We start from the raw sequence: 25,986 nt of genomic DNA on the forward strand, positions 1-25,986 counted from the left end.
CGAGAATGTTCCATACCCAGTAAAATCATACCTTTGTTAATCCAATTCACTTTCCCTTTATTCCAAATTTACTTGGAATATACTGAGAATATTTTCATTGTTTGCGTACTCAGTATAAAGAATAGTTTTCATGAGTTATGATTAATCCTTCACAATGAACTTTAACTATGCTTTATCCCCCAAATTTGTTTTTAAACACTCTATTAACGAGACTTATACTCCATTTTTACACAAAATTCCTGCCGTGGGAGGGGTCATCATAGGTAGATCAAGGGGCGAAGCGGCGGAAGGTGAGGCGAAAAATAAGAAGAAAGATAGGACCGGGAAGAAAGTTGAATGATGGAAGGGAGGTGAATAATTGGGAAAAAAGAAAACTTTCAGGACATGTTATAAAAATAATAAAATCGCTTGCGCTTTGCATAAATACACAGCCATCTTTTTATTTCAAAACGTGCTTGATTTTTTTTCACTTTTTTGGATCGAAATATATAAAATCAAATCATTTATCTAAGAAGATATCCATCTTTTTCATAATTTGTAGGTTTAGATATTAAAGAAAATTAGCTTGCCATTCGGTTTTAGTCTGAAATGTATTCATTAAAAGGTTAAACGTTATCACACTGTAATAAGATGGAAAAGGGGCTTTTCAAAGGTATGTTTCACAGAGGAACTGTTCGTCAAAAGACGCCAGGCTTACTATGATAATGTAATTGCCCCGTCAGGGGCAAAATTGTTCATTTTTGACAATAGAAATGACAATTTTTGGGCATAAAAGTGCCTTCATCGTATACTTTTGTCCTTTAATTATTTGATAATTTATCATTTTTCTACTTTCAGGGGGGCACATGGGGGGGGGGCAAAATCTCGTTTTGCCCCCCAAAAAATTTATTGGGGGGGGGGGGCAAGTGCCCCCCTGCCCCCCCTCGCTTCCGGCGCCCTTGTTAAAGATATATAGAGGGAAATAGAGATGGGGTGGAAATTCCACCCCATCTCTATTTCTCTCTCTCTCTTTCTCCCGACAAAAAGGACAGGGCGCTAATTTTAATCACCTCATATTAGCAAAATGACAAATTTTGAACATTTTGACTTACAAAAAAATTAGCACAACATACCTAAGTCAGACATTTAATGGTGGAAACTAAAACGACCCAAAACAAACGGTGGAATGGATGCAGCGCACATGGGCAGTTTACCGGAGAACCACGTATGGTGCAATAATACGTCTGCGATTATAAAAATAGTTACAGGCATAGTTTGTATTTAAATTATGAATAAGACTTTGGGGTAAAAAAAATAATGATTTCATATTTTTGTGCATATCAGCAGCATGATTATTATACTTTGTATGTTGGTATGCCATTACTACTATTTTTCGAACGTTAAGACTGTATCATTGCGCGAGTGAACCCATTTTCTTGCTGGACGGACAGAAACTATGCATGCATCGCGGTCCTTGCATGCTAAGCATACCGTAATTTTTATTCGCTTACTTTCCTTATTTCAAGGTCGATTTTCTTCGTTCGAAATTGAAAATGGACTGGCATTGGATGTCTGAATGTAATATGCCTTTGAAAACATGTTTAATATCGAATACAATAATTTCATTCCGAAGATCCTTCTACAGGCAGACAAGTCTTACGTAATAGCACAGCTTTGTTTATCATTTCGTCCTTGGCTCAACGCTCATTTAGCTGGCCCGTGGTGGTGAAATCGAGACAAGGGGATTACCTGGCCAAGATGGGTTTATCGGGGTTGGAAAAGTTTCCAAACGCGAATCGGGGTATAAAACCGCAGTTTGCAGTCCGAAGTGAGGTCGAGAATCAAACGGGACATTTTCGTAATGCACACTAGTATTTAATCTTGTACGCATGGCATATAGTAAATGAGCTCTAAGCTTACGTCCTTCTCTGCAAAAAGCTTCATTTGTCACATCTCTTGCACAATAAAACTAAGCTTCTATATCTTATATAGCTGAAAAAATACATCATGACTGCCAAAGGTATCGACTTCAAACACGTCTTTGAAGTGAAGCAAGTTAACTAAGCATGACACTTTCTACTTACCTCCTTCTCCGCCATTACAGTATGTCTCTTCAACATTTCCTTCATCACTTAATTGATTGCAATCAATGGGCCAGTCTTTATCCATCAATATGTTGTAAGATACTTGACATGCATCTGTGACTTCCTCACAGAGTGTCTTACAAGGGCGTCGAGAAGGGCCTCCATGGGGACAGTCAGCAAAAAGCATAGCACAGAAGAGAAGCAGAAAGTCTTCATGACATTCTTCCATGATGCTTGTTCCTTCAATCAAACTAATTGCAGTATCACGGTCTTGGGCTGATGGGTTTGGGAAGTAAGTCCTATCGTAGGAGAGTACTGCTTCACATGTTGAATATTGAAGATCGCTGCACTCGGCTACAGATGAAAGAGAGAAGGATGGACGATTAAATAACAGCAGATGCTTCAACCAACATATTATCTAATATGAATTTGAGCATTATGGTGGGACGATGTTCTTCAGGAGCGACCTGTGATAACTACATGACAAATTTATGTAAGACCCCCCCTTCTACGATCTATTGTCAACCCTTATGAATGAACGGCATATTTAGACTATTTAATATCTATACTTACGACATAAATCTTCGTCAGAGAAATCCGAGCAGTCGTTTTTACCATTACATACATCATCAGATTTCAAACAGGTTCCATCTCCGCACATGAAGTCACAATCATCAGTAGGATTATCTTTTGTGGAAAGAGCATATCAATGAATGGAATTTTATCTATAAAACCAATACAAATTATGAATTACAGTTCCCAGCAATTTGAGATCAAGAAATAGTTTAAACATGTAACGGTTCTGAAAATAGCATTTTGTATTGCGGCACGTAGGCCTAATTTTCGGGTAGAAAGATTGAAAAAATGTGCCCCTCACCAATTAAATGAATAACTGTAGAACTTACGAATGAAAAATAAAGAATACAGAGATAAGTAATGGAATAGAATGATAATTTAAAAATAAACTAGCACATCAATGATGTGGAGCTCATCCGGCATCTCGCAACACAATTTAACACAATTTTAATTTCAGCCCAGTTGACACTGTAGTGAATTATATTGGTGACATAAATTGAGGATATAGAACTGAAATTGATGAAGAAATGACATAGAAGCATTTTTTGTGATCTATGAATAAATTTCATATGAATTAAGTATTAATTCTTATCTAGTCAAAGTTTCTTAACTCTGTGTAGAACCTTGGTGAACCTATAATGTAGCCTTCAGATGGAACAAAAATAACCAAAATCAATCAACAAATAAGTAAGCAATTTTTGTGAGTTTTGAAAATATATGAATAAATAGCAGATTCAATGAGTTTCAAAATTCTATGTTTACATTTTGTATCACCACCTCGAGCTATCATATGAAGCAAACAAAACTGAAATTGATCAACAAATGAAGAAGAAAAAACATTTTTTGTGATTTATGAATAAATTTTTTCATAAATTAGAATAAATAATTTTCCAGACAAAATTTCAAAATTTTGTGTACAAGTTTGGTGAACCTCATGCAGCTCTACCAGATGGAAGAAAAAAAATCAAAATCTGTCAACAAATAAAGAAGAAGCATTTTATGTGAATTTTTAAAAATATGCATAAATTAATTTCGCATAAATTAGCATAAAAATTGTTGTGGTCAAAATTTCAAAATTCTGTGTAGAAGTTTGGTGAACCTCATGAAGCTCTACCAGATGGAAGCAAAAAAATCAAAATCGGTCAACAAATAAAGAAGTAGCATTTTTTGTGAATTTTGAAAAATGAACATAAATTAGCATAGTTAATGAATTTCAAAATTCTGTGTAGAAGTTTTGAATGCCCCACCTAGTGCTATCATATAAAGCAAACAGAATTGAAATCGGACTTGAAATGGCGAAGAGGTAGCATTTTGAAATTGTGGACGGACGACAGACGGCGGACGCCACGGCATAAGCTCATCATACGTTCAATCGTCGGACGAATCCTAAAAATGGGATTAAATATTATTTATGTTGAGACTGAAATTCAATATGCTCAAATGGCTTGTTCATACGATATATTAAATGATCAAAGTCAAATATCCATGAATTGAACATACCAGCTTCATAGACCTTGATTTCAATCCAAAATCCAGTCCTTCTATTTGAGCTGTCTGATGTAAAGTTGAGCCACATTTCATTATTATCAGAAATAACTTCTTCAGGTAATGACGAGCCGGATAATTTGAATAACTGCGATGACTGGATCCCCGGATCCAACCCAGAACCGACTATGAGGAAGTCATGTCCAGATTCTAGATGGAAGGCGCGGAAGAAAGCCACTATTTTGTAGCCAACTGGTCCAGAAACAAGCCATTGTAGGTTCACATCGTTTGGATATTTATTCGGATAATTAGGTGAAACGATGGTCAAAGATTCGTCGTAGCCAAATATGCTGACTTCACTCCCGTTTACTGCATCTAGAAAGAAAAGAAATTTAATATTCCATGAATATTAATTTATCAGAATATTTATTGATCATTTATTGAAGCTGAGTTAGTCTTCATATCCTTATTAGTGCAAACCAGCCTTATACAAATATACATGGTTGTTAGGTATATCGATTGTCAATTCGTGATATATAGGAAGATTCTTAAACTAACCTGTAAAATTTTCTTGTCCAAAAACTGTAATCTCAATCCAAAATCCTTCGTCCCTGACGGTAGAATCTGAAGTAAAGTTTAGCCACATTTCATTGTTGATGGAAACTATATCTTTAGGTAGATTAGAACCTGAACGTCTTATCAGCTCTGATGACTGATCACTGGCATCTAGACCCCAACCAATACTAAGGACGTCATGGGGTAATTGCAGGTCAAAGGCGTAAAACTTGGCTACAACCTGAAAATCTTCTGGTCCAGACACAAGCCAGATCATAGCAGCATCGTTTGGATACTTGTCAGGGTAGTTTGGTGATACGATGGTCAATGATTCACCAAACCCGAAGAAACTGACTTCATTGTTTGTGAAATTATCTATTTGAAAAGAAAGATGAAGAATTTGTTGTCATAAATTCACAAGTTTGGATTAAATGATAAAATTTGTTTGTAAAGGAGGACATTTTATCATGTATTTGCTTCAGTGTTGTCATTGACACTTTACAATGTGTTCATTTGTATTTACTTTTTATTTTATACTAGTTGAATCAAATGAACACGTCAATACAACACTAAAATCTGTCATGTAAACTTTTTGAGGAAAGAAAATATAGGGTGTACTGTAGAATATTACCTGTGATGTTGGAGGGACCAAACACCATTATTTCTATCCAGAATCCTTTTCTTGTGATTGAGCTATCTGATGTGAAATTAAGCCACATCTCATTGTTGCTTGAGACTACTTCTTCAGGAAAACTGGAACCTGACAGTTTCACAAGTAATGAAGTAGGATCGCTTGGATCAAGACCTGAACCGATTAATAAGTAATCGTGTTTGTGTTCAAGCTCAAAGGAATGAATAATGGCCACTATTCTGGATTCTTCTGGACCTGATACAAGCCATTGCATTTGTGCTCCATTGATATAGTTATCAGGAAAATTTGGGGAGACCACTGTCAAGGATTCGCCAATACCAAATACACTGATTTCCGTTTCGTCTTCTTGAACTTCGTCATCTGAAAAAAAAGATGAACAATTATGAATTTCTTTGTTTTCTATTGTCTTTCTAATTCTTTTAGTTCAGGATGCAATATGCTCTATGAAATAAATTGCTCCTGAAACCGACATTAACCCAGCAAAAAAAGAGACTAACCTTCACACCAGATTAGTAAATAGGCAATTCAACCTGATGCCCACCTGAAACATGACGAAAACCTCCATTTGAGAACATTATACCCCAATTTCCCTCAATCAATTCTCTTCCCCAAGTACAACAAACCCACTGCCCCAACCAATATTTAAGTATCAAAACATCAGTTTCTTGACCTCGGTCCGAAGATAACAAAACAGCCCGAGCACGGTCCCTGCAAAGCATGCTGTCATCTTACTTTCCTTATTTGGAGGTCGATTTTCTTCGTTCGAAATTGAAAAGGGACACTAACATTGGATTCCTGAATACAATATGCCTTTGAAAACGTGATTAAAAATCGAATACAATAAATTCATTCCGAAGGTCCTACTACAAGCAGAGAAGTACGTAATAGCACAGCTGTTGTTTATCATTTCGTCCTTGGCTCAACGCTCATTTACTGGCCTTTGGAGGTGAAAATGAGACAACGGGATTACCTGGCCAAGAAGGGTTTATCGGGGCTTGGAAATGTTATTGAGATTTTCAAATGAAAATGGTCTAGAACCGCAGTTTGCAATCTGAACTGCGGTCTTCCTCCAAACAGGGATTTGACGTAATGAAGCCAGACATAAGTGTGAGATACTCTCATCGGAGAACTGTTATTTGCACATCTTGCAGCTTTCAATTCCTCCAAAACGAAGAAACTGAAGACTCCGATGGAGAGTTTCTATGGTATCTATAAGGACTTTCCCCCTAGTAGTCTGAATAAGACGAAAATAAGACATGGCCAGGTATCGTCATTCATTGGTGACAAAAAGCTTGAAGCTGAAACTTAGTTTTGGTAAACATCACATACCTTTGATAAACTATTATATCTGCAACAACCTCTTTTCTCTCGATACATAACTCGTCAAGACATGCATAAAAACGCTCCTACTTAGCCACAGGCATCTCGGAAAATGCTAAATTCTTGACGAAGACTAAAAAAGGATGTATGTGTCCTCTGTAATCTGCTCTGTGCTAAACAAGATAAAATATAGATTGCCCATCTCATGGAATGACAAGATGCCAAACACACAGACGGGTCTATCTCGTGCTGGTCTTCCAAGCAGGTTCAATTTCCTAAGACAACGTAGACTCCGCTGAATTATAGCTACGCCCACTGTATAAAAAATGACATGACTCCTAAAGACTTTAAACATCAAATTATTCCTAAAACACCTTGCAACCGGCAAGAGAGAGATGTGATATAGAAAGGCATGTAAGCTGTGAGCGCCTTTTCATGCAAATTCACATGATTGTAACTATGCCATTATGGAAACATTTGATTTTGACTTGCTGTTATGCATCGCTACCATGGTCGTTGCCATCATGACAAAGTTACAATAGTTGTAACCATTTAGATTACGCTAATCTACCGGAATGGCCACTGACCGCTAAAGTCTTAGAAGTATTTAAGACCAAAAGAAGAGTTCAGCTGAAAAAAACCTTATACCATGATGGACATGCCGGATAAAGTTGTTCCCCTGTTTTGTTTGCGAAACAATCCATTATTTATCATTTTTGTTCAGTTAAGACACGTCCGTGATCATAATAATGATACTATTTAAGATACTACTAAGAAACTATTTCATAGTATTTGCTTACCTTCATTATCTGGAATGGTAGGTTCTGATGAAAATGAGCAGATGGGGATATGTGGAAGAGAGAGGGACAAATAAAAATGTCAAAAGCATTAGGCCTAATTAATACAAAAGTTATACATCAAGCATGGTATATTGCAGACTAGAAAGCAATTTTGAAACATATTTTGACACTGATTAATATTTAACCTTGATCAGAAAAGTAGCAGTCATTGGTGATCAATGCAAGGTCTCACCTTAAAAAAATGTGTTCTTAAACATATTTGGATGTTATTCTCGAATCAATGTATCGAACAGTGAAGCTAATTGTTCATCACATAATTTCCAGAGACATTAATAAAACAATTAGACTGTATAAGAGGCAGAGTCATTGATCCCTGCATTTTGAAATATCATTGTTTTGGTTGAATTCTGCTTAATTTAAAGGTATTTTTTAACTTTGTGAGCAGCCAATTTAAAAATTTCTCAGAGATGAAACATGTGTACAAGTGCATGTATTAGAACTAATAAACCCTGAAAACAACTATTATTGAGAATGAAAAGCTAAAACTACAAGGCAAGCACCGATTTTGTAAATAGGCGTCTTATAGACGTCTAAATAGTACACATAAGTGAATGGGATGAAATTAAGATGGTGTTTCCGTTCACTTTATATTTTAATTTTTGAAGCACTGAATAATGATTTTCGAACGCAATTTTTCTGGGCTTCATTTTTGTAACATATCACAGACACAGGTGACAAGTATGACCTTCTAGCTCAGATTTTTTTAAAGTCAAACCAATGTTAACCAATCACTTTAACTGCTGCCAACTAAAACTCAAACAAGGGGAGGGTACCTTAACGAAGCTCAACATCGAGAACAGAAACCTCACCTTCGTATCCCATAGTATCCTTAATCCAATCTGTGTATTTTGAAATCCTAGCATAAACTCCTGGGTAATTTGGCTCAGCACATCCTATACCCCAACTCGTAGATCCTACCAGATGCCAACGGCCATCAGAACCCTGACAAGTTAACGGTCCTCCACTGTCGCCCTGTTTTGATGGAAAATATTTGTTGAAAAGGCTAAGGACTACGAGTGGAAAAAAAACCACTGAATATACATTTACCTTGTTTCAGAAAAAAACGAAAGATTTTCTACTAGTTTTAGAACAAGAAAAGTATCTAATGCATAAGCATTTCCATTTTCAAATCCAAATTTTATTTGTCTAAAAAAGTCTTGATTATTTTCATTCCCACATGACATTGAAAATCACAAAAAATAGTGAATAAAAAATCAATGAAAAGAAAACCAAATATGCATCAGAAGAGATAATAGAATGAACTGTGCCTTCCTTCTCAGTCTCCATGGTTTTATTTTAAAAGAGTGACTGAAAATGAATCTGAAGAGCAATAGGGTATTTGTGTTAAATAAAACAGGGAAGAACAGGAAAGTCTCACCCCATCATCAGCATCCAAAAATAAACAAAAATACCAATGAATTTTTTTATCACTTTATATTCTGCTAACCTCAAGCAATTTGAACCATCAACAAAACATTATAAAAAATATTCCGATCTATTACGAATCATGTATTTTACTTTTGGCCAATTCATCAACAGCAGGGTTTATAACAGAACCAATGTGTAATACATCATACATATCATTCTACAATAAGAAATAGTGAGAATAGAAAAGTCTTACCTGACAAGAATCTACACCGCCTTCAATGTAACCAGCACATAATTCTGCTTCTTCTACAATACTGTACTCACTGTACAGAGAACTACAGGTGTTGTCGCTAATAAGCTGAACAAGTGCCTTTTGAAGGTCGTATGAAACTGAACCAGCTGAAAAAAAACCCAGAAAAGTAAAAGGATTGAGAGAATCACTTGCATTTGAATTGACCCTTCATTCGAATATGGTGAGGTTGACTTTTTAATCATGCAAAGAAAAACTTTTTTTCATAACTTTCTAACATTTAGAGATAAACTTAATTGACCAGTCAAATTAAACCCTATAAAATGTTTAATCATATGTCGACCAAATGCATCCCCATGAAACACATTAGAAATTCATTCGTTAAATTACGCTACCTCCAAAGTACGTGGTTCCCCATCCTGCGATCCAACATCGACTGTACGCCATCGTCTCGTTTTGTAGAGTAGCTAAACAAGCAGGTCTCACATAGTCAGTGAATTCTACAGGTTCGGATAGATGGAGTAGTGCAATATCATTTGCTATTCCATTGATCGCGCCGTAATTTGGATGCATGATGACGTCATCAGCTCCTCTTACCTCCTTATGCTCATGGTTATCAGACAAATGGCGAATTCCGAGGGTGATGGTGAAATCACTGGCTACCATTCCTTCTCTGTAGTTTAAGAATAAAAATGGCATACATTCACGTTGGTGGTGGAGTATATTATGAATGGAATTTACAAAGGTCGATGAATTGAAGAATGTTAACAGAGTCCCTTATGAGGGTAAGACTTAGGATCCGATCACTTATATTGGAACGCGTTTGGGATGAATGAGATTACTGAAAAGAAGGTACAGAAAGATATAGATATAGTTGTGGTTCCAAAACAATAATAAGGTCCTGGGACATGTTGATGAGTTACTAGCAAAGTCAGCTTTTGGTGGCAGGAAAAATAACTGGGCATGCTGGGATAAGAAACAGTAAATGGCCAGAGATCACGAGAGGAGTTTAGCAGGGGTGTGCAATGTCACCACACATGTTCGAATTCACCACTCAGATGGTAATGTGGGAAATATCAGATTTTTAAATGTATTACAACTGGTGTTCAGAATATAAACCAATCAAAACATGCAGATGACTCTTGGAGGAGTTCGGCAAGGCTGTGCCATTTCTCCAGACCTGCTTCTGTGGAAAATGACCAAGAAAGTAATGCGGGAAATTTCAGAAATTGATATATTTTACAGTGAGTTAATTAGAATGAAATATGATTGGGGAATGAAGTGTATTCGTAGTCTTTGGATATGTTGGAAAGAAACAATTGATTTTTGAAGGTTTGCATGGTGGTTTGGACAATCGCGGAGGTGGAGCACCTGTTATTTCTCTTTTCACCGACTCAAGCCAGCCTTCTCTCACCTCTCGGCTTTCGATCCACTCCTGGTTTACAGTCTTTTTAAGAACCACACTCATTTCGAAAAGAATATTGTACTTTTTAACCTTGACTTTCTCGCCTTTCCCATTTACGTTTACATTCAAAAACAGAGAGTACATACAAAGACACCTCCAAATGAATCAAGAGGAAGGGGAGAATAGTACATCAAAATGGTACATTGATAATGCAACAGGACACATTTTTCAACTGTGATTTCTCTTTATTAAACAGAGACAGGTAGAGAAAATTACCCTTCCTTATTCATATAATCGTAGAGAAGGTACATATCATATAGCCTTACCTGAAAATATTCCCTCCGTCAAAACTCTAACAAACATCCTCATAGTGCTTGGAAATAATATAACTAAAGAAAAATACCAAGGGAATAAAATCCCTCGTGTCCACAAATCTAGCTTGAAAATGAATGTGTACATTCAAATATTCTAGATTCAAGTCACGAATAATATTTTAGGTCAGGAAATCTTTGAGTTGAACGACGGAGAAATACAACGTGAGATTGTCAATTTGTTCGTTGAAATCAAAGTTCATAAACCATTACTAGGTACCGCTAAGGTTTATAACCCTCCTCTACCAAATAAATCACTTGCAAATACTTACGCGCAGTGAGCTGCAGTCAAGATCCATTGGTTACTAATCAACGTACCACCACAAAAGAAACCTCCCATTTGAACAGTAGCGATCCAAGGGAATTCCCCTAAATCAGCATCAACTCCTCCGACTATTCTAGATTGGTAATCATCAACAGCGGGTCGGGTACCGCATGCAGCTTCATTCGTTAAATCTGTAGCAGAATAAGAAAAATCAAAATGCCTCAATATAGCTGGACAAAGAAGGCGTGATCACTGCTAGAGAAAATGATTTCAAACACGTCTTCATTTGAAGTGAAAGTACTTGACTAAGCATGACACTTTCTACTAACCTCCTTCTCCACCATTACAGTATGTTTCTTCAACATTCCCTTCATCACTTAATTGATTGCAATCAATGGGCCAGTCTTTATCCATCAATATGTTGTAAGATACTTGACATGCATCTGTGACTTCCTCACAAAGCGTCTTACAAGGGCGTCTAGAAGGACCTCCATGGGGACAGTCAGCAAAAAGCATAGCACAGAAGAGAGGCAGAAAGTCTTCATGACATTCTTCCATGATGGTTGTTTCTTCAATCAAACTGATTGCAGTATCTTGGTCTTGGGCTGATGGGTTTGGAAAGTAAGTCCGATCGTAGGAGAGTACTGCTTCACATCGTGAGAAATTGATGTCACTGCATTGGGCTGTGAAAAGATACAAGAATAATTATGATGTCTTTGGCATTTTCTATATATAGTCTGCATATGCTACAACGCTCTTTAGTTTTCCCGTTTACAAGATGATTTCTATTATCAAGGGAAGACAAAGATGAAAGACCGATGAAAAAATATCAATAATGCTGTATAACGGAGTACATTGGAATCAACGACAAGTGGTATTATAAATAAATCAGTGAGTGTCATTGTTCAACTTACGACATAAATCTTCGTCAGAAAAGTCTGCACAATCATTTTCACCATTGCACACGTCATCAGATTCCAAACATGTCCCATCTCCGCAAGTGAAGTAACATTCATCGGTAGAATCATCTGCTGTAAAATATGAATTGGTAAATGTTGGTAAATCCAAAGTGAAATGATGGAAATATGGAAAATTTCCAACAGAATAATTGTTCATTTGGTAAATTGACGATTTGCTTTGCTAACGCACACTATTAATTGCTTCTCAGAAGTGTTTTACAGGGTATTGATGTTCATATAAGTTTAAAAGTCTCTTGATTATGAAGAATATCAGAAATCCTTTTACGTTGGTTTTATATTGGACAGAAAAAAATCAATGTTCCAAAGAATCTCCCGTTCAATTTATTTCTGAAAGAGTACAGTAAAAAAGGACAGATACTGAAATATCATACCTATTTCACGACAAGTTTTAATCTATGACTGAAGTGTATATTTGGAAAAATGATTTACAGGGTATGAACATTCATTGAATTATAAAGGCACCTTAATGGTTGTCAAGACTATCAGAAATACTTTAAATATGTTGGTTTTATATTGGACAGAAAAAAATCAATGTCCCGATGAATCTCCTACTCTTCTATATATTTGTGAAAGAGTAAAGTAAAAAGAAGACAAATACTGAAATATCATTAATACTTTTTAACGACAAATTATCATCTATGACTACAACGATAAATGTTTACAATAATTGTCCCAACTTACGACATGAATTTTCGTCGGATGAGTCTGCGCAGTCATTTACACCATTGCATACATCATCAGATTCCAAACAAGTCCCGTCTCCACAAGTGAAGTAACATTCATCAGCTGGATTATCTATGATGAAATATGAAATAGGATAAAATGCTCATTGTGTCAAATGAGGGTATTTTCTTCTTTTACTAGAAACATCCCCGTTTCTGTCTTAGAAACTGGGTTACTTTCATCTCTTTTGAAACGTCCTACATATGTAAGTTCAGGAAATTACCAAGTACAAGTTTTTTATACTTAGTTTTACCATAGCTAGAAATTACACACTGCAAGTTTGAAATAGCGCAATTATGACCAAGCAAGTTCCATCCACATCAATCCAAAGTTTCCCCTGATCTTCTTTTTCTATGTTGCTTGTAAAATCTTGTCAGCTGTATAATAATTGCTTATGATTTTAAGTTATGTTAGTAACATTATGAAACATTTCTCGTCTTTATTCATACTGTAGAAATGCATGACGATGACATTTCTTTTAGTAACGCTCTTCCATTTTCAATTTCTTTTTTATCAATCGATTGATTGATTTTTAAACCACCTTTCTCTCTATTCTTGATCTTTCCAATTTAAAATATTCAATATGTGTAACTGTGGAATGTATCATAATTCATTCAAAGAGAATACACTATTTTTTCATTTTTGTTAAAACCTGCGAGATTATTTACATGGACCTCAAGGATTTACTCAAATCTGGTCCTTATACACTTGACTTTCTCATATTTATACATAAAAATGTTGGTAAATGTCCTATTTCTACCTGTTTACTAAAAAAAAAAAATTATGCAACATATCCCATGAATAGACTACATAAAAAATGGCATATTCATAATAAAAACTTAGGGCTAACAATAATGGCTAAAGTCGGGTTTATTGCACCTTATTATTGTAAAGCATTTATAGACTTCTGATAATGTGCACAAGTAATAACTGCATATTTGAAATTATTTGTAATGATGAATGTACATTTCTTTCACTTTCCATCTTATAGCTAAGCAGTAACACGTTTTATGACCCCCACCCCCCCCCCCCATTTCACTGAAAATGTTAAAGCTATGATCGACACTAACATTTGCATTTCAGCTATTGAATATCAGAAACATAAAGCTACGCCATTCGCCCGTTATAAATCATGAATCACATCAAAAACCGTTCCTTAAAGAAACAAGTGGAATGCCTCTGGCCGTCTCACCTGCATCACGCGGTTCAATATAGCAGCAGTGCTGACTTTGAATACTACTCTAACTCGCACAAGATGTTCATTGATACATGGTTACTCTTATGTCAACTTTTTATGAACGAGACCAATAAACTTACAGAGATATGATGGTTATTCAACAAAAAAACCCGACATGGCCAAAGTTCATTGACCTTACATGACCTTTGACCTTGATCATGTGACCTGACACTCGCACAGGATGTTCAGTGATACTTGATTACTCTTATGTACAAGTTTCATGAATCAGATCCATAAACTTTCAAAGTTTTGATGGTAATTCAACAGATACACCCAATTCGGCCAAAGTTCATTGACCTTTGACCTTGGTCATGTGACCTGAAACGCGCACAGGATGTTCAGTGATATTTGATTACTCATATGTCCAAGTTTAATGAACTAGACTAATAAACTTTCAAAGTTATGATGGTAATTCAACAGATACCCCTGATTCAGCCAAAGTTCATTGACCCTAAATGACCTTTGACCTTAATCATGAGACCTGAAACTTGCACAAAATATTCAGCGATGCTTGATTACTATTATGTCCAAGATTCATGAATCAGATCCATAAACTTTCAAAGTTATGATGGGAATTCAACAGATATCCCCAATTCGGCCAAAGTTCATTGACCCTAAATGACCTTTGACCTTGGTCATGTGACATGAAACTAATGCAGGATGTTTAGTGATACTTGATTAACCTTATGTCCAAGTTTCATGAACTAGGTCCATATATTTTCTAAGTTATGATGACATTTCAAAAACTTAACCTCAGGTTAAGATTTCGATGTTGATTCCTCCAACATGGTCTAAGTTCATTGACCCTAAATGACCTTTGACCTTGGTCATGTGACATGAAACTTTAATAGGATGTTTAGTAATACTTGATTAACCTTATGGCCACGTTTCATGAACTAGGTCCATATACTTTCTAAGTTATGATGTCATTTCAAAAACTTAACCTCAGGTTAAGATTTGATGTTGACGCCGCCGCCGCCGGAAAAGCGGCGCCTATAGTCTCACTCTGCTTCGCAGGTGAGACAAAAATTGCTGTAACAAAGATAAAGGCAATGGAGTCCAAGAGAAGTGGCTAATAAATATATTTTCTTTCCTCCATTCTAATCAAGAACCGACAACCTTACCCTCAAAACCCATGGTATCCATGATCCAGTCAGTATATTGTGAAATCCTGGCATAAACTCCTGGGTAATTTGGCTCAGCACATCCTATACCCCAACTCGTAGATCCTACCAGATGCCAGCGACCATCAGAACCCTGACAAGTTAACGGACCTCCACTGTCGCCCTGTTTTGATGGAAATTATTCGTTGAAAAGGCTCAGGACTATGAGTGAAAAAAACTGAATATACATTCACCTTGTTTAAGAAAAAAACTAAATACTTTCTTGTAGTAATCAAACCAGAAAATGATATAATAAATCAACGTTTCCATTTTCAAATCAAAGGTTTATTTTGTCTTAGAAACTCTATATTATCCTGACTCCCACATTACAAGCATGAAAAAGCACAAAAAATGGTGAATAAAAAAAAAATATGCGTCAGGGGAAATGAAAGAATGAACTGTGCCTTCCCTTTCAGTATTAATTGTTTTATATATAAAGAGTCACTGAAATGAAAGAGTTAAATGATAAAGAGAAAAGCAGGAAAGATTTTATCCCATCATTAGCATCAAAATTGTTTAAAAAAACAATAAAACAATATTTTTCATCACTTTATATTCTGCTAACCTCAAGCAATTCGAGTATTAATGAAACATTATGAAAGATATTCCAATATTATGACAAATCATTTATTTTATTTTGGTCAATTCAACAGCAGGGTTTGTAACAGAACCAATGTGTAATACATAATACATATCATTCTACAAAAAGAAATAGTGAGAATAGAAAAGTCTTACCTGACAAGAATCTACACCGCCTTCAATGTAACCAGCACATAATTCTGCTTCTTCTACAATACTGTACTGACTGTACAGAGAACTACAGGTGTTGTCGCTAATAAGCTGAACAAGTGCCTTTTGAAGGTCGTATGAAATTGAACCAGCTGGAAAAAAAATATATAAGGAAAAGAATTGAAAGAATCACTGGCATTTGAATTAATATAGTGAAGTTCTCTTTTTAATCATAAAACAACTTTTCTACTTTTTAGCCTTTAGAAGATAATCCAATGGGTCAGGAAAAAGATGTAACTATCAAATGTTTAATCATGCATGTATATCGAACAAATGCAGCCCAAAAACATATTAGAAATTTGTTTGTTATATTGTATAGTAAATTAAGTTACCTCCAAAGTACGTGGTACCCCATCCTGCAATCCAACATCGACTGTACGCCATTGTTTCGTTTTGTAGAGTAGCTAAACAAGCAGGTCTCACATAGTCAGTGAATTCTACAGGTTCGGATAGATGAAGAAGTGCAATATCATTTGCTATTCCATTAATAGCGCCATAATTTGGATGCATGATGACGTCGTCAGCTCCTCTTACCTCCTTATGCTCATGGTTATCAGACAAATGGCGAATTCCGAGGGTGATGGTGAAATCACTGGCAACCATTCCTTCTCTGTAGTTTAAGAATAAAAATGACATACATTTGCGGTGGTGGTCGAGTATATTATGAATTCCGAGTTACACAGGTCTACCATGTGATGACTGTTGAAAGACTCACTTATGAGAGTGAGACCTAGGATCCGATCATGTATATCAGAACACATTTGGGATGGACGAGATTAATTAAATGTGCAGAAAGATACAACGTTGTGGTTTCAAAACAATAATAAGGTCCTGGGTCCATTTACCCATTGTCTCCCCCTTCACTAGCCTCTAGTAGGGGAAGATGAGTGAATATATTCAAATATTAAAGATAAAGTCACGAATAATATTCAAGGTCAGGAAAATTTAGAATTGAAGCACGATGAAACGCAACGTGGGATTGTAAATGTAATTATTGAAATTAAAGTCAATGAATCATTACTAGGTATCGCTTGACCGGTTTATTACCCTACTCTACCAGAAAAAAATTGCTGGCAAATACTTACGCGCAGTGAGCTGCAGTCAAGACCCACTGGTTACTAATCAAGGTACCCCCACAAAAGAAACCTCCCATTTGAACAGTAGCGATCCACGGGAATTCCCCTAGATCAGCATCAACTCCTCCGACTATTCTAGAGTGGTAATCATCAACTGCAGGTCGGGTACCGCATGCAGCTTCATTCGTTAAATCTGTAGCAGAATAAGAAAAATAAAAATGCCTCAATATAGCTGGACAAAGAAGGTGTGATCACTGCTAGAGGAAATGATTTCAAACACGTCTTCATTTGAAGTGAAAGTACTTGACTAAGCATGACACTTTCTACTTACCTCCTTCTCCGCCATTACAGTATGTTTCTTCAACATTCCCTTCATCACTTAATTGATTGCAATCAATGGGCCAGTCTTTATCCATCAATATGTTGTAAGATACTTGACATGCATCTGTGACTTCCTCACAGAGTGTCTTACAAGGACGTCTAGAAGGACCTCCATGGGGACAGTCAGCAAAAAGCATAGCACAGAAGAGAAGCAGAAAGTCTTCATGACATTCTTCCATGATGGTTGTTTCTTCAATTAAACTAATTGCAATATCACGGTCTTGAGCTGATGGGTTTGGAAAGTAAGTCCGATCGTAGGAGAGTACTGCTTCACAGGTTGAATATTGAAGATCGGTACACTCAGCTACAGATGAAAGAGAGAAGGATAGAGTAAATAACAGCAGATGCTTCAATCAACATATTATTTAATATATTACAAAGCAAAGGCAGATAGCCCGGGCAGATAGCCAAGCGCAATCGGTCCATAGCACGCTACGTGATGTGATCGAGATCAATGTATTTCCTAGCTGTTCCACCTTCGATGAATATATTGGCCAGCCGGCCCTTGTATATATTTTTCTCCCTATACAGCGCCCTCTTGTGGATTAGATATTACCAATTACAAGGAAATAACATTTTGCAATCGATCAACAGTCAATATCAATTGGAATCAAACAATTTCTGAACCGGGTCGCGGAATTTAAGCGAGTCCGACGATGACGTATAGCTAGGAGACTACCCGTACTTAAGCTTTACTGTTAGATCTAACACTAGGCCTTCATCAGTTACTAAAATGGAGCCTACATTTGTATAGATTTACGTAGCATAGACAGGAATAACCGTCATTTCTGACATTCAGGGGATTTTTAACAATTTCAGGATATGTATTGGTGAGTGGAGCCAAAACTTTAGCAGATATAGGCCTAGGGACTGAGGTTCTAGGACAATTACCCCCTGGACAATTACCCCCCGGACAACTACCCCCGGACAATTACCCCCCGAGGACAATTACCCCCGGACAACTAATCTTAGCTCAGTTTTAAAACTTTTAACGTTAGTTAGGGTGGTCACATTAGGGTATAAATGTATTCTCTTGCATTCTTCTCATTGTTTTTCATTATTGTTTAGCTCAATTATTTCTAATGTATAATTCTATTTTATGTCATGTACAGTAACTGTTGTTACATATTCTTTGGACCCCAGGGAAGAACAGTTTTGTTATATTAACAAAGATTTACCTTGCATTGTTTTTAACATTGTATGGAAAATAAATACCAAAACCAATAATGGATTTGTTCTAATGGCAGAGATTTGTGGTGATATTTGAGAGCAATGCCAACGAGGGATAAGATCAGCTTTTGGATGATAACATCAGGTAAGTAAATAGATCTAGACCTAGATTTAGGCCTAGATCTATAAGTAAGTTCTAACTTTTCAAAAGTTAGAGATATCTAACGTTAAATCTTGCTAATGATGACGTAAATTAGTGTTAACAAAACTTTACACTCTAGTTACATTTGGCCTTGGACCTTGTTCGACAGCTGAAAGATCACGACCACCACCGACAGTTTTCTGACATAGAGTCTAGATCTAACTTGGATTAGGCTTCTGGTCATGTTTAGAATCTATCTCATCCCCAATTCATTCTAGATCTAGATCAGGAACTGAACCTGATCATGGCTCAACATGCATTCTCGATCTGCCTCGAGGTTTGGGGGGCTGGACCTGGACCGGACTCTATATTAGATCTAGGCATATAGAAACTTGATTTTTATTTGAAAATGGTCATTCACCTCGTTAGACAAACGTTAATTAACGTCAGTTCTATACCAGTTTCATCAGTCACTGTGAATATACACAACTGATCTTCTGCACGCATCGTATACCTAACAGTAAGTTTAACGTTAGATCTATTTTCATCATTCGAAGCTATCCTCTAATATAACAGATATTGACTGATAGGATGTGTAAAAAAAGAAGATCTTTGGACGTCCTAAAAGATTTTCCCACAGCGCTGCGCGCCTTGGGAAAATATAACCCCTCGGCCCTTGGGGAAAATATAAATCCGGCGGTCCAAAGAATGTTTATATTACACCCCCATCATTCACTCTCTGTATAATATGAATTTGAGCAATATTGTGGGTCAATATCCTTCAGGAGCAACCTGTGATAACCACATGACATATTCAAGTAAGACAACTGCCCCTTCTTAGACTATTCAATATTTATACTTACGACATAAATCTTCGTCAGAGAAATCCGAGCAGTCGTTTTTACCATCACATACATCATCAGATTCCAAACAGGTCCCATCTCCGCACATGAAGTTACAATCATCAGTAGGATTATCTTTCGTGGAAAAAATATATCAATGAATGGAATCATATCTATAAAATAAATACAAATTATGAATTACAGTTCCCGGCGATTGGAGATCAGAAAATATCTAACCAACCTTAATTATGGTTTCCGCAAATTCATTAAAGACTGGTCTGAAAATAGCATTTTGTATTGCGACACGTACTTGTCGGGTAGCAAGATTAAAAAAAAGGTGCCCCTAAACAATTAATATTTGTAGAACTTATGAATAAAACACAAAATATAAAAAAGAATAAGTATTGGAATAGAACAATAATGTAAAAAACAATGTTGTATTATCTATTTTTCTAAAATAACAATTGATAACAATCGATGGGTAATATTATTTTTAAATCATATGCATCTGCAGAATTACCAATTATGAAATATGATACAACAGCAGGAAATATTCCATTATGCTTCCTTACCACTGTTGTGCGATCCGTTACGAGACCAACGACCAATAGACCTACAATTGTCTTGACTGATACGATTACTAAGATCATTCCACGATTTAATCCCTGTTCAATCGTCGGACGAATCGTAAAAGTGGGAATTAGGTATTAGATATGACTTATTTTGAGACTGAAATTCAATATGCTCAAATGGCTTGTTCATAAGATATATTAAATGATCAAAGTCAAACATCCATGAATTGAACATACCAGCTTCATAGACCTTGATTTCAATCCAAAATCCAGTCCTTCTATTTGAGCTGTCTGATGTAAAGTTGAGCCACATTTCATTATTATCAGAAATAACTTCTTCAGGTAATGACGAGCCGGATAATTTGAATAACTGCGATGACTGGATCCCCGGATCCAACCCAGAACCGACTATGAGGAAGTCATGTCCGGATTCTAGATGGAAGGCGTGGAAGAAAGCCACTATTTTGTAGTCAACTGGTCCAGAAACAAGCCATTGTAGGTTCACATCGTTTGGATATTTATTCGGATAATTAGGTGAAACGATGGTCAAAGATTCGTCGTAGCCAAATATGCTGACTTCACTCCCGTTTACTGCATCTAAAAGAAAATGAATTTAATATTCCGTAAATATTATCAGAATATTTATCAGAATATTTATTGATCATTTAATGAAGCTGAGTCAGTCTTCATTATTTTTCTTTATTTTCTTAAATATCTGCATCCTTTAAATGCAAACCAGCCTTACGAATATACATGGCTGCTAGGTATATTGATTGTTAATCCATGATATATAAGAAGATTCTAAAACTAACCTGTAAAATTCTCTTTTCCAAAAACTGTGATCTCAATCCAAAATCCTTCGTCCCTGACGGTAGAATCTGAAGTAAAGTTTAGCCACATTTCATTGTTGATGGAAACTACATCTTCAGGTAGATTAGAACCTGAACTTCTTATCAGCTCTGATGACTGATCAGTGGCATCTAGACCCCAACCAATACTAAGGACGTCATGGGGTAATTCCAGGTCAAAGGCGTAAAACTTGGCTACAATCTGAAAATCTTCTGGTCCAGACACAAGCCAGATCATAGCAACATCGTTTGGATACTTGTCAGGGTAGTTTGGTGATACGATGGTCAATGATTCACCAAACCCGAAGAAACTGACTTCATTGCTTGTGAAATTATCTATTTGAAACCAAGGATAAAGATTTTGTTGTCATAAATCCACAAATTCGGATCCAATAAAAATCAATTTTTCTGTAAAGGAACACCTTTTATCAAGTATTTGCTTCAGTGTTGTCATTGCCACCTTACTATGAATTCATTTGCATTCACTTTATATCTTATACTAGTTGCATCAAATTAACCCGGAATTGAACTTGAATAATTTCGTCAATAGAAAAAAAATTGACAAATCTTCATTAACAACTAAAAACAAAACATTTTCCGCCCAAAATGAAGCAAATAATTTAAGATCAAATACCTCACTGATCCACACACACACACACACCCATGCACAATTCCACCAACACCCACACACGCCCGCGAAGGGCTCAACATAAGTAACTGCTTCTAAATCGGGCTACTTTTTTGGAAGGTAGGTAAAAACAATAGGTCAGTTGTCCAGTGTTGATCAACTAAAGACATTTATCCAATAAGGGGAAATGTAAACGCTGCTTTTTAAATTATTTATGAAGTATTTAGAAAGCGTTTTGTGAGAATGTGGGTGGGTGAATGTGTGCAAGAGGAGTAATGTGTTATATGCGAGGGATGTGCGTGCATTCAATGATGGGAAGGTGCTTCCCTGCTTGCACAAGATTAATTTTTCACACCCTTTTTTTCATTCTACACCCAGCAAATTGGCACTGTACGACCTTCTTGTTAATTTCATCTACTGTGCTGAACATTAACTAAAAAAGGTACATCTTTGCACAATATTTTCAAAAGTATAGTGTTCATTTTTGCGGTTACAGCAGAGAATTTTGTGGCTGCTAGGTATATCGATTGTTAATCCATGATATATAAGAAGATTCTAAAACTAACCTGTAAAATTCTCTTTTCCAAAAACTGTTATCTCAATCCAAAATCCTTCGTCCCTGACGGTAGAATCTGAAGTAAAGTTTAGCCACATTTCATTGTTGATGGAAACTACATCTTCAGGTAGATTAGAACCTGAACGTCTTATCAGCTCTGATGACTGATCAGTGGCATCTAGACCCCAACCAATACTAAGGACGTCATGGGGTATTTCCAGGTCAAAGGCGTAAAACTTGGCTACAATCTGAAAATCTTCTGGTCCAGACACAAGCCAGATCATAGCAACATCGTTTGGATACTTGTCAGGGTAATTTGGTGATACGATGGTCAATGATTCACCAAACCCGAAGAAACTGACTTCATTGTTTGTGAAATTATCTATTTGAAACCAAAGATAAAGAATTTGTTGTCATAAATCCACAAATTCGGATCCAATAAAAATCAATTATTCTGTAAAGGAACACCTTTTATCAAGTATTTGCTTCAGTGTTGTCATTGCCACCTTACTATGAATTCATTTGCATTCACTTTATATCTTATACTAGTTGCATCAAATTAACCCGGAATTGAACTTGAATAATTTCGTCAATACAAAATTAATATCTGTCACGTCAACTTTATGAAAAAAGAAAATATAGGGTCTACTGTAGAATATTACCTGTGATGTTGGAGGAACCAAACACCATTATTTCTATCCAGAATCCTTTTCTTGTGATTGAGCTATCTGATGTGAAATTAAGCCACATCTCATTGTTGCTTGAGACTACTTCTTCAGGAAAACTGGAACCTGACAGTTTCACAAGTAATGAAGTATGGTCGCTTGGATCAAGACCTGAACCGATTAATAAGTAATCGTGTTTGTGTTCAAGCTCAAAGGAATGAATAATGGCCACTATTCTGGATTCTTCTGGACCAGATACAAGCCATTGCATTTGAGCTCCATTGATATAGTTATCAGGAAAATTTGGGGAGACCACTGTCAAGGATTCGCCAATACCAAATACACTGATTTCAGTTTCGTCTTCTTGATCTTCATCATCTGAAAAGAAAAAAGGGGGAAACGCTGAGGAAAACAATTATTCTTTGATTCAATTTTTGCGAGCAAGTGATGATATTTTGAAATTCCTTTAACTTTGTAGTAAAATAGCAGAAAAATAATAATAAATATTGGTGAAGGATTGTGGAAAATCCGTTAAAGAGTAAGAAATTTATTAGAGTTCAAAGTTTTGGATTTGTGACGTCATAAAGGAGCAGCTGCCCCATTTGTTATGTAATATAAAATGCATGAATTTCAAATTTTGTATGGTTCCTGATGATTTAATTTTGTTTACTATTCATGATCGCATGTAAAATGATTTGTCAATTGATATACAAAAGGTACAGTGGAAACCATTTTCAATTTTCTGAGAAAATGACATTTCATTTGATTTTTACCATTCACTATGTACGAATGCTGTTCGCATATGACGTCACAAATCAAATCATTGAAATTCGAATAACTTTTTAATCATTTGATGAATTTTTCTCAAACCTTCGGCAATCTTTTTCATTATTTTTTCTGCTATTTTTACAACAAAATTTTTGTCAGGGTGAACTTCCCCTTTAATGTGTTGTTGTATTATCTCATTACATAAAAAAATTTGAATTGTATTATTGTTCCAATATTCGTAAAAACAAATATCTTCTCATTAGTAACATAAATTGACGAGCTAGAAGATAAGTTATTGGAAACGATCCCCACCATTGTTGCCAAGTGCACTGCCACAACTGAATATAAGAAGTTCCAAAACAAGAGGAACACTCAGCTTCTTAGATAGTCACCAGCAGTCACAATGATTATAAGATTACACAACGTATATAGCAAAAGCAAATATAACAATAATAATTACAACACGAATGTATAACACGAGGAGTCGTTGATTAGGATTAGATCATATGCCTTTATCCTAATAAGTTTTTAAGATTTGAATTTATACTCTACTTAGCCATCATATTGTAACTATAATTAAGTTAATACACTTCTGGTGAAAGTCTACAAGCTAAAGATTGACCAATAAAAGAACAAAAAGCTACGTTGGTTTCATCACGGACCTACTAGCTAGTAGGTCCATGGTTTCATAATCGATTTCTTTCGATGGATTCATTTACTAACTTTCATCCATGCACTATAGCCATATATACAAAGTGAGTCAGATAAGTTTGTCCAATACGTTTTAATACAGTTGTCTTGTCTGAAGTATGAGCCTTTAAATATTGATTTATTCATGTCCTGACAGAGTTATTCTCCTTGCATATTTTGGCACCATTTTTAAATGGATCTTTGCATGCATGACTGACTACGAGACAACCTCCAGAAGGTAAATCTCAGTTGCACCAAGTTGCTGGGGTCCTGGTAGGATACTCAACCATCCTTCCACTCAGAGACACAAAAGCACGTCCACATTCACCCCTACCCACCCACAAACACACAACATTTTTTCCAACATGTTTCTTTTGACGATTTCATTCAAATAAACTCAAGATAAATAGAAACAAAATTGACAAATCTTCATTAACAACTAAAAAAACATTTTCCGCCCCCCCAAAATGAAGCAAATAACTTAAGATCAAATACCTCACTGATCCACACACACACACACCCACGCACAATTCCACCAACACCCACACACGCCCGCGAAGGGCTCAACATAAGTAACTGCTTCTAAATCGGGCTACTTATTTGGAAGGTAGGTAAAAACAATAGGTCAGTTGTCCAGTGTTGATCAACTAAAGACATTTAACCAAATAGGTCAGTTGTCCAGTGTTGATCAACTAAACACATTTAACCAATAAGGGGAAATGTAAGCGCTGCTTTTTAAATTATTTATGAAGTATTTAGAAAGCGTTTTTGTGAGAATGTGGGTGGGTGAATGTGTGCGAGAGGAGTAATGTGTTATATGCGAGGGGTGTGCGTGTGTTCAATGATGGGAAGGTGCTTCCCTGCTTGCACACAATTACTTTTTCACACCTTTTTTCATTCTACACCCAGCAAATTGGCACTGTACGACCTTCTTGTTAATTTCATCTACTGTGCTGAGCATTAAGTAAAAAAGGTACATCTTTGCACAATATTTTCAAAAGTATAGTGTTCATTTTTGCGGTTACAGCAGAGAATTTCGTGGTTCATTCATACGTATGTCTTGAATCTTTATCAATGCTTTATTTATATGCTAATACAGTTTATTTTTCCGAGATTTTATTTTTGTTGTAACTGAATTCACAACCCTTCTATTAAACAAAAAAAATTATCAGATTTCCTTTTAATATTATGTAAATGATTCTTAAGAACATATACATTAAATACGTTTTAGTTCTTGCTTACCTTCATTATTTGTAATGGAAGAATCTGGTGAGCAAAAAAAGAAAAGGTAACAGAGAGAAAGATAAATATAAATCGTACCGGAAACCAAGTTTAAGACACTTTGTAACACAGGTGCATATTTAATACCGATGCTAAAGTAGAAGCTCTCCAAAATGTAAAATCTTTAAAAAGGGTACTCCAGAGACCTACTCCACGGAAGGAACATTCTGTGCAACCATGCAGCTATAGCTCTATGGTGCAACCAAGTGTTCGAAGCTTCCTGTACCAAAGGCATTCATGATATTGGTGAAAAAAAATTGTGCTGGAAGGAATGCAAAAGCCATTGTTCCTGGAAGAAGAATAAT

The 25,986-nt window shown here is 36.0% G+C and overlaps 1 protein-coding gene across 1 annotated transcript in view; it reads right to left on the reverse strand.

Moving 5' to 3' along the window:
• Positions 1 to 25,986, reverse strand: part of LOC121423493 — a 161,372-nt gene that overhangs the window by 11,358 nt on the left and 124,028 nt on the right. Inside the window, 24 exon segments of the mRNA XM_041618845.1 lie at positions 2,064 to 2,417; positions 2,637 to 2,750; positions 4,140 to 4,499; positions 4,683 to 5,054; positions 5,311 to 5,691; positions 7,452 to 7,475; positions 8,321 to 8,483; positions 9,133 to 9,278; positions 9,525 to 9,802; positions 11,178 to 11,361; positions 11,500 to 11,853; positions 12,085 to 12,201; positions 12,832 to 12,945; positions 15,235 to 15,397; positions 16,009 to 16,154; positions 16,395 to 16,672; positions 17,148 to 17,331; positions 17,470 to 17,823; positions 19,695 to 19,808; positions 20,483 to 20,842; positions 21,058 to 21,429; positions 22,288 to 22,659; positions 22,940 to 23,320; positions 25,643 to 25,666. Coding sequence (XP_041474779.1) covers positions 2,064 to 2,417; positions 2,637 to 2,750; positions 4,140 to 4,499; positions 4,683 to 5,054; positions 5,311 to 5,691; positions 7,452 to 7,475; positions 8,321 to 8,483; positions 9,133 to 9,278; positions 9,525 to 9,802; positions 11,178 to 11,361; positions 11,500 to 11,853; positions 12,085 to 12,201; positions 12,832 to 12,945; positions 15,235 to 15,397; positions 16,009 to 16,154; positions 16,395 to 16,672; positions 17,148 to 17,331; positions 17,470 to 17,823; positions 19,695 to 19,808; positions 20,483 to 20,842; positions 21,058 to 21,429; positions 22,288 to 22,659; positions 22,940 to 23,320; positions 25,643 to 25,666 — 5,709 coding nt within the window.

Source organism: Lytechinus variegatus, chromosome 1 (genome assembly GCF_018143015.1).
Source record: "Lytechinus variegatus isolate NC3 chromosome 1, Lvar_3.0, whole genome shotgun sequence".
In the NCBI taxonomy this organism is placed as follows: domain Eukaryota; kingdom Metazoa; phylum Echinodermata; class Echinoidea; order Temnopleuroida; family Toxopneustidae; genus Lytechinus; species Lytechinus variegatus.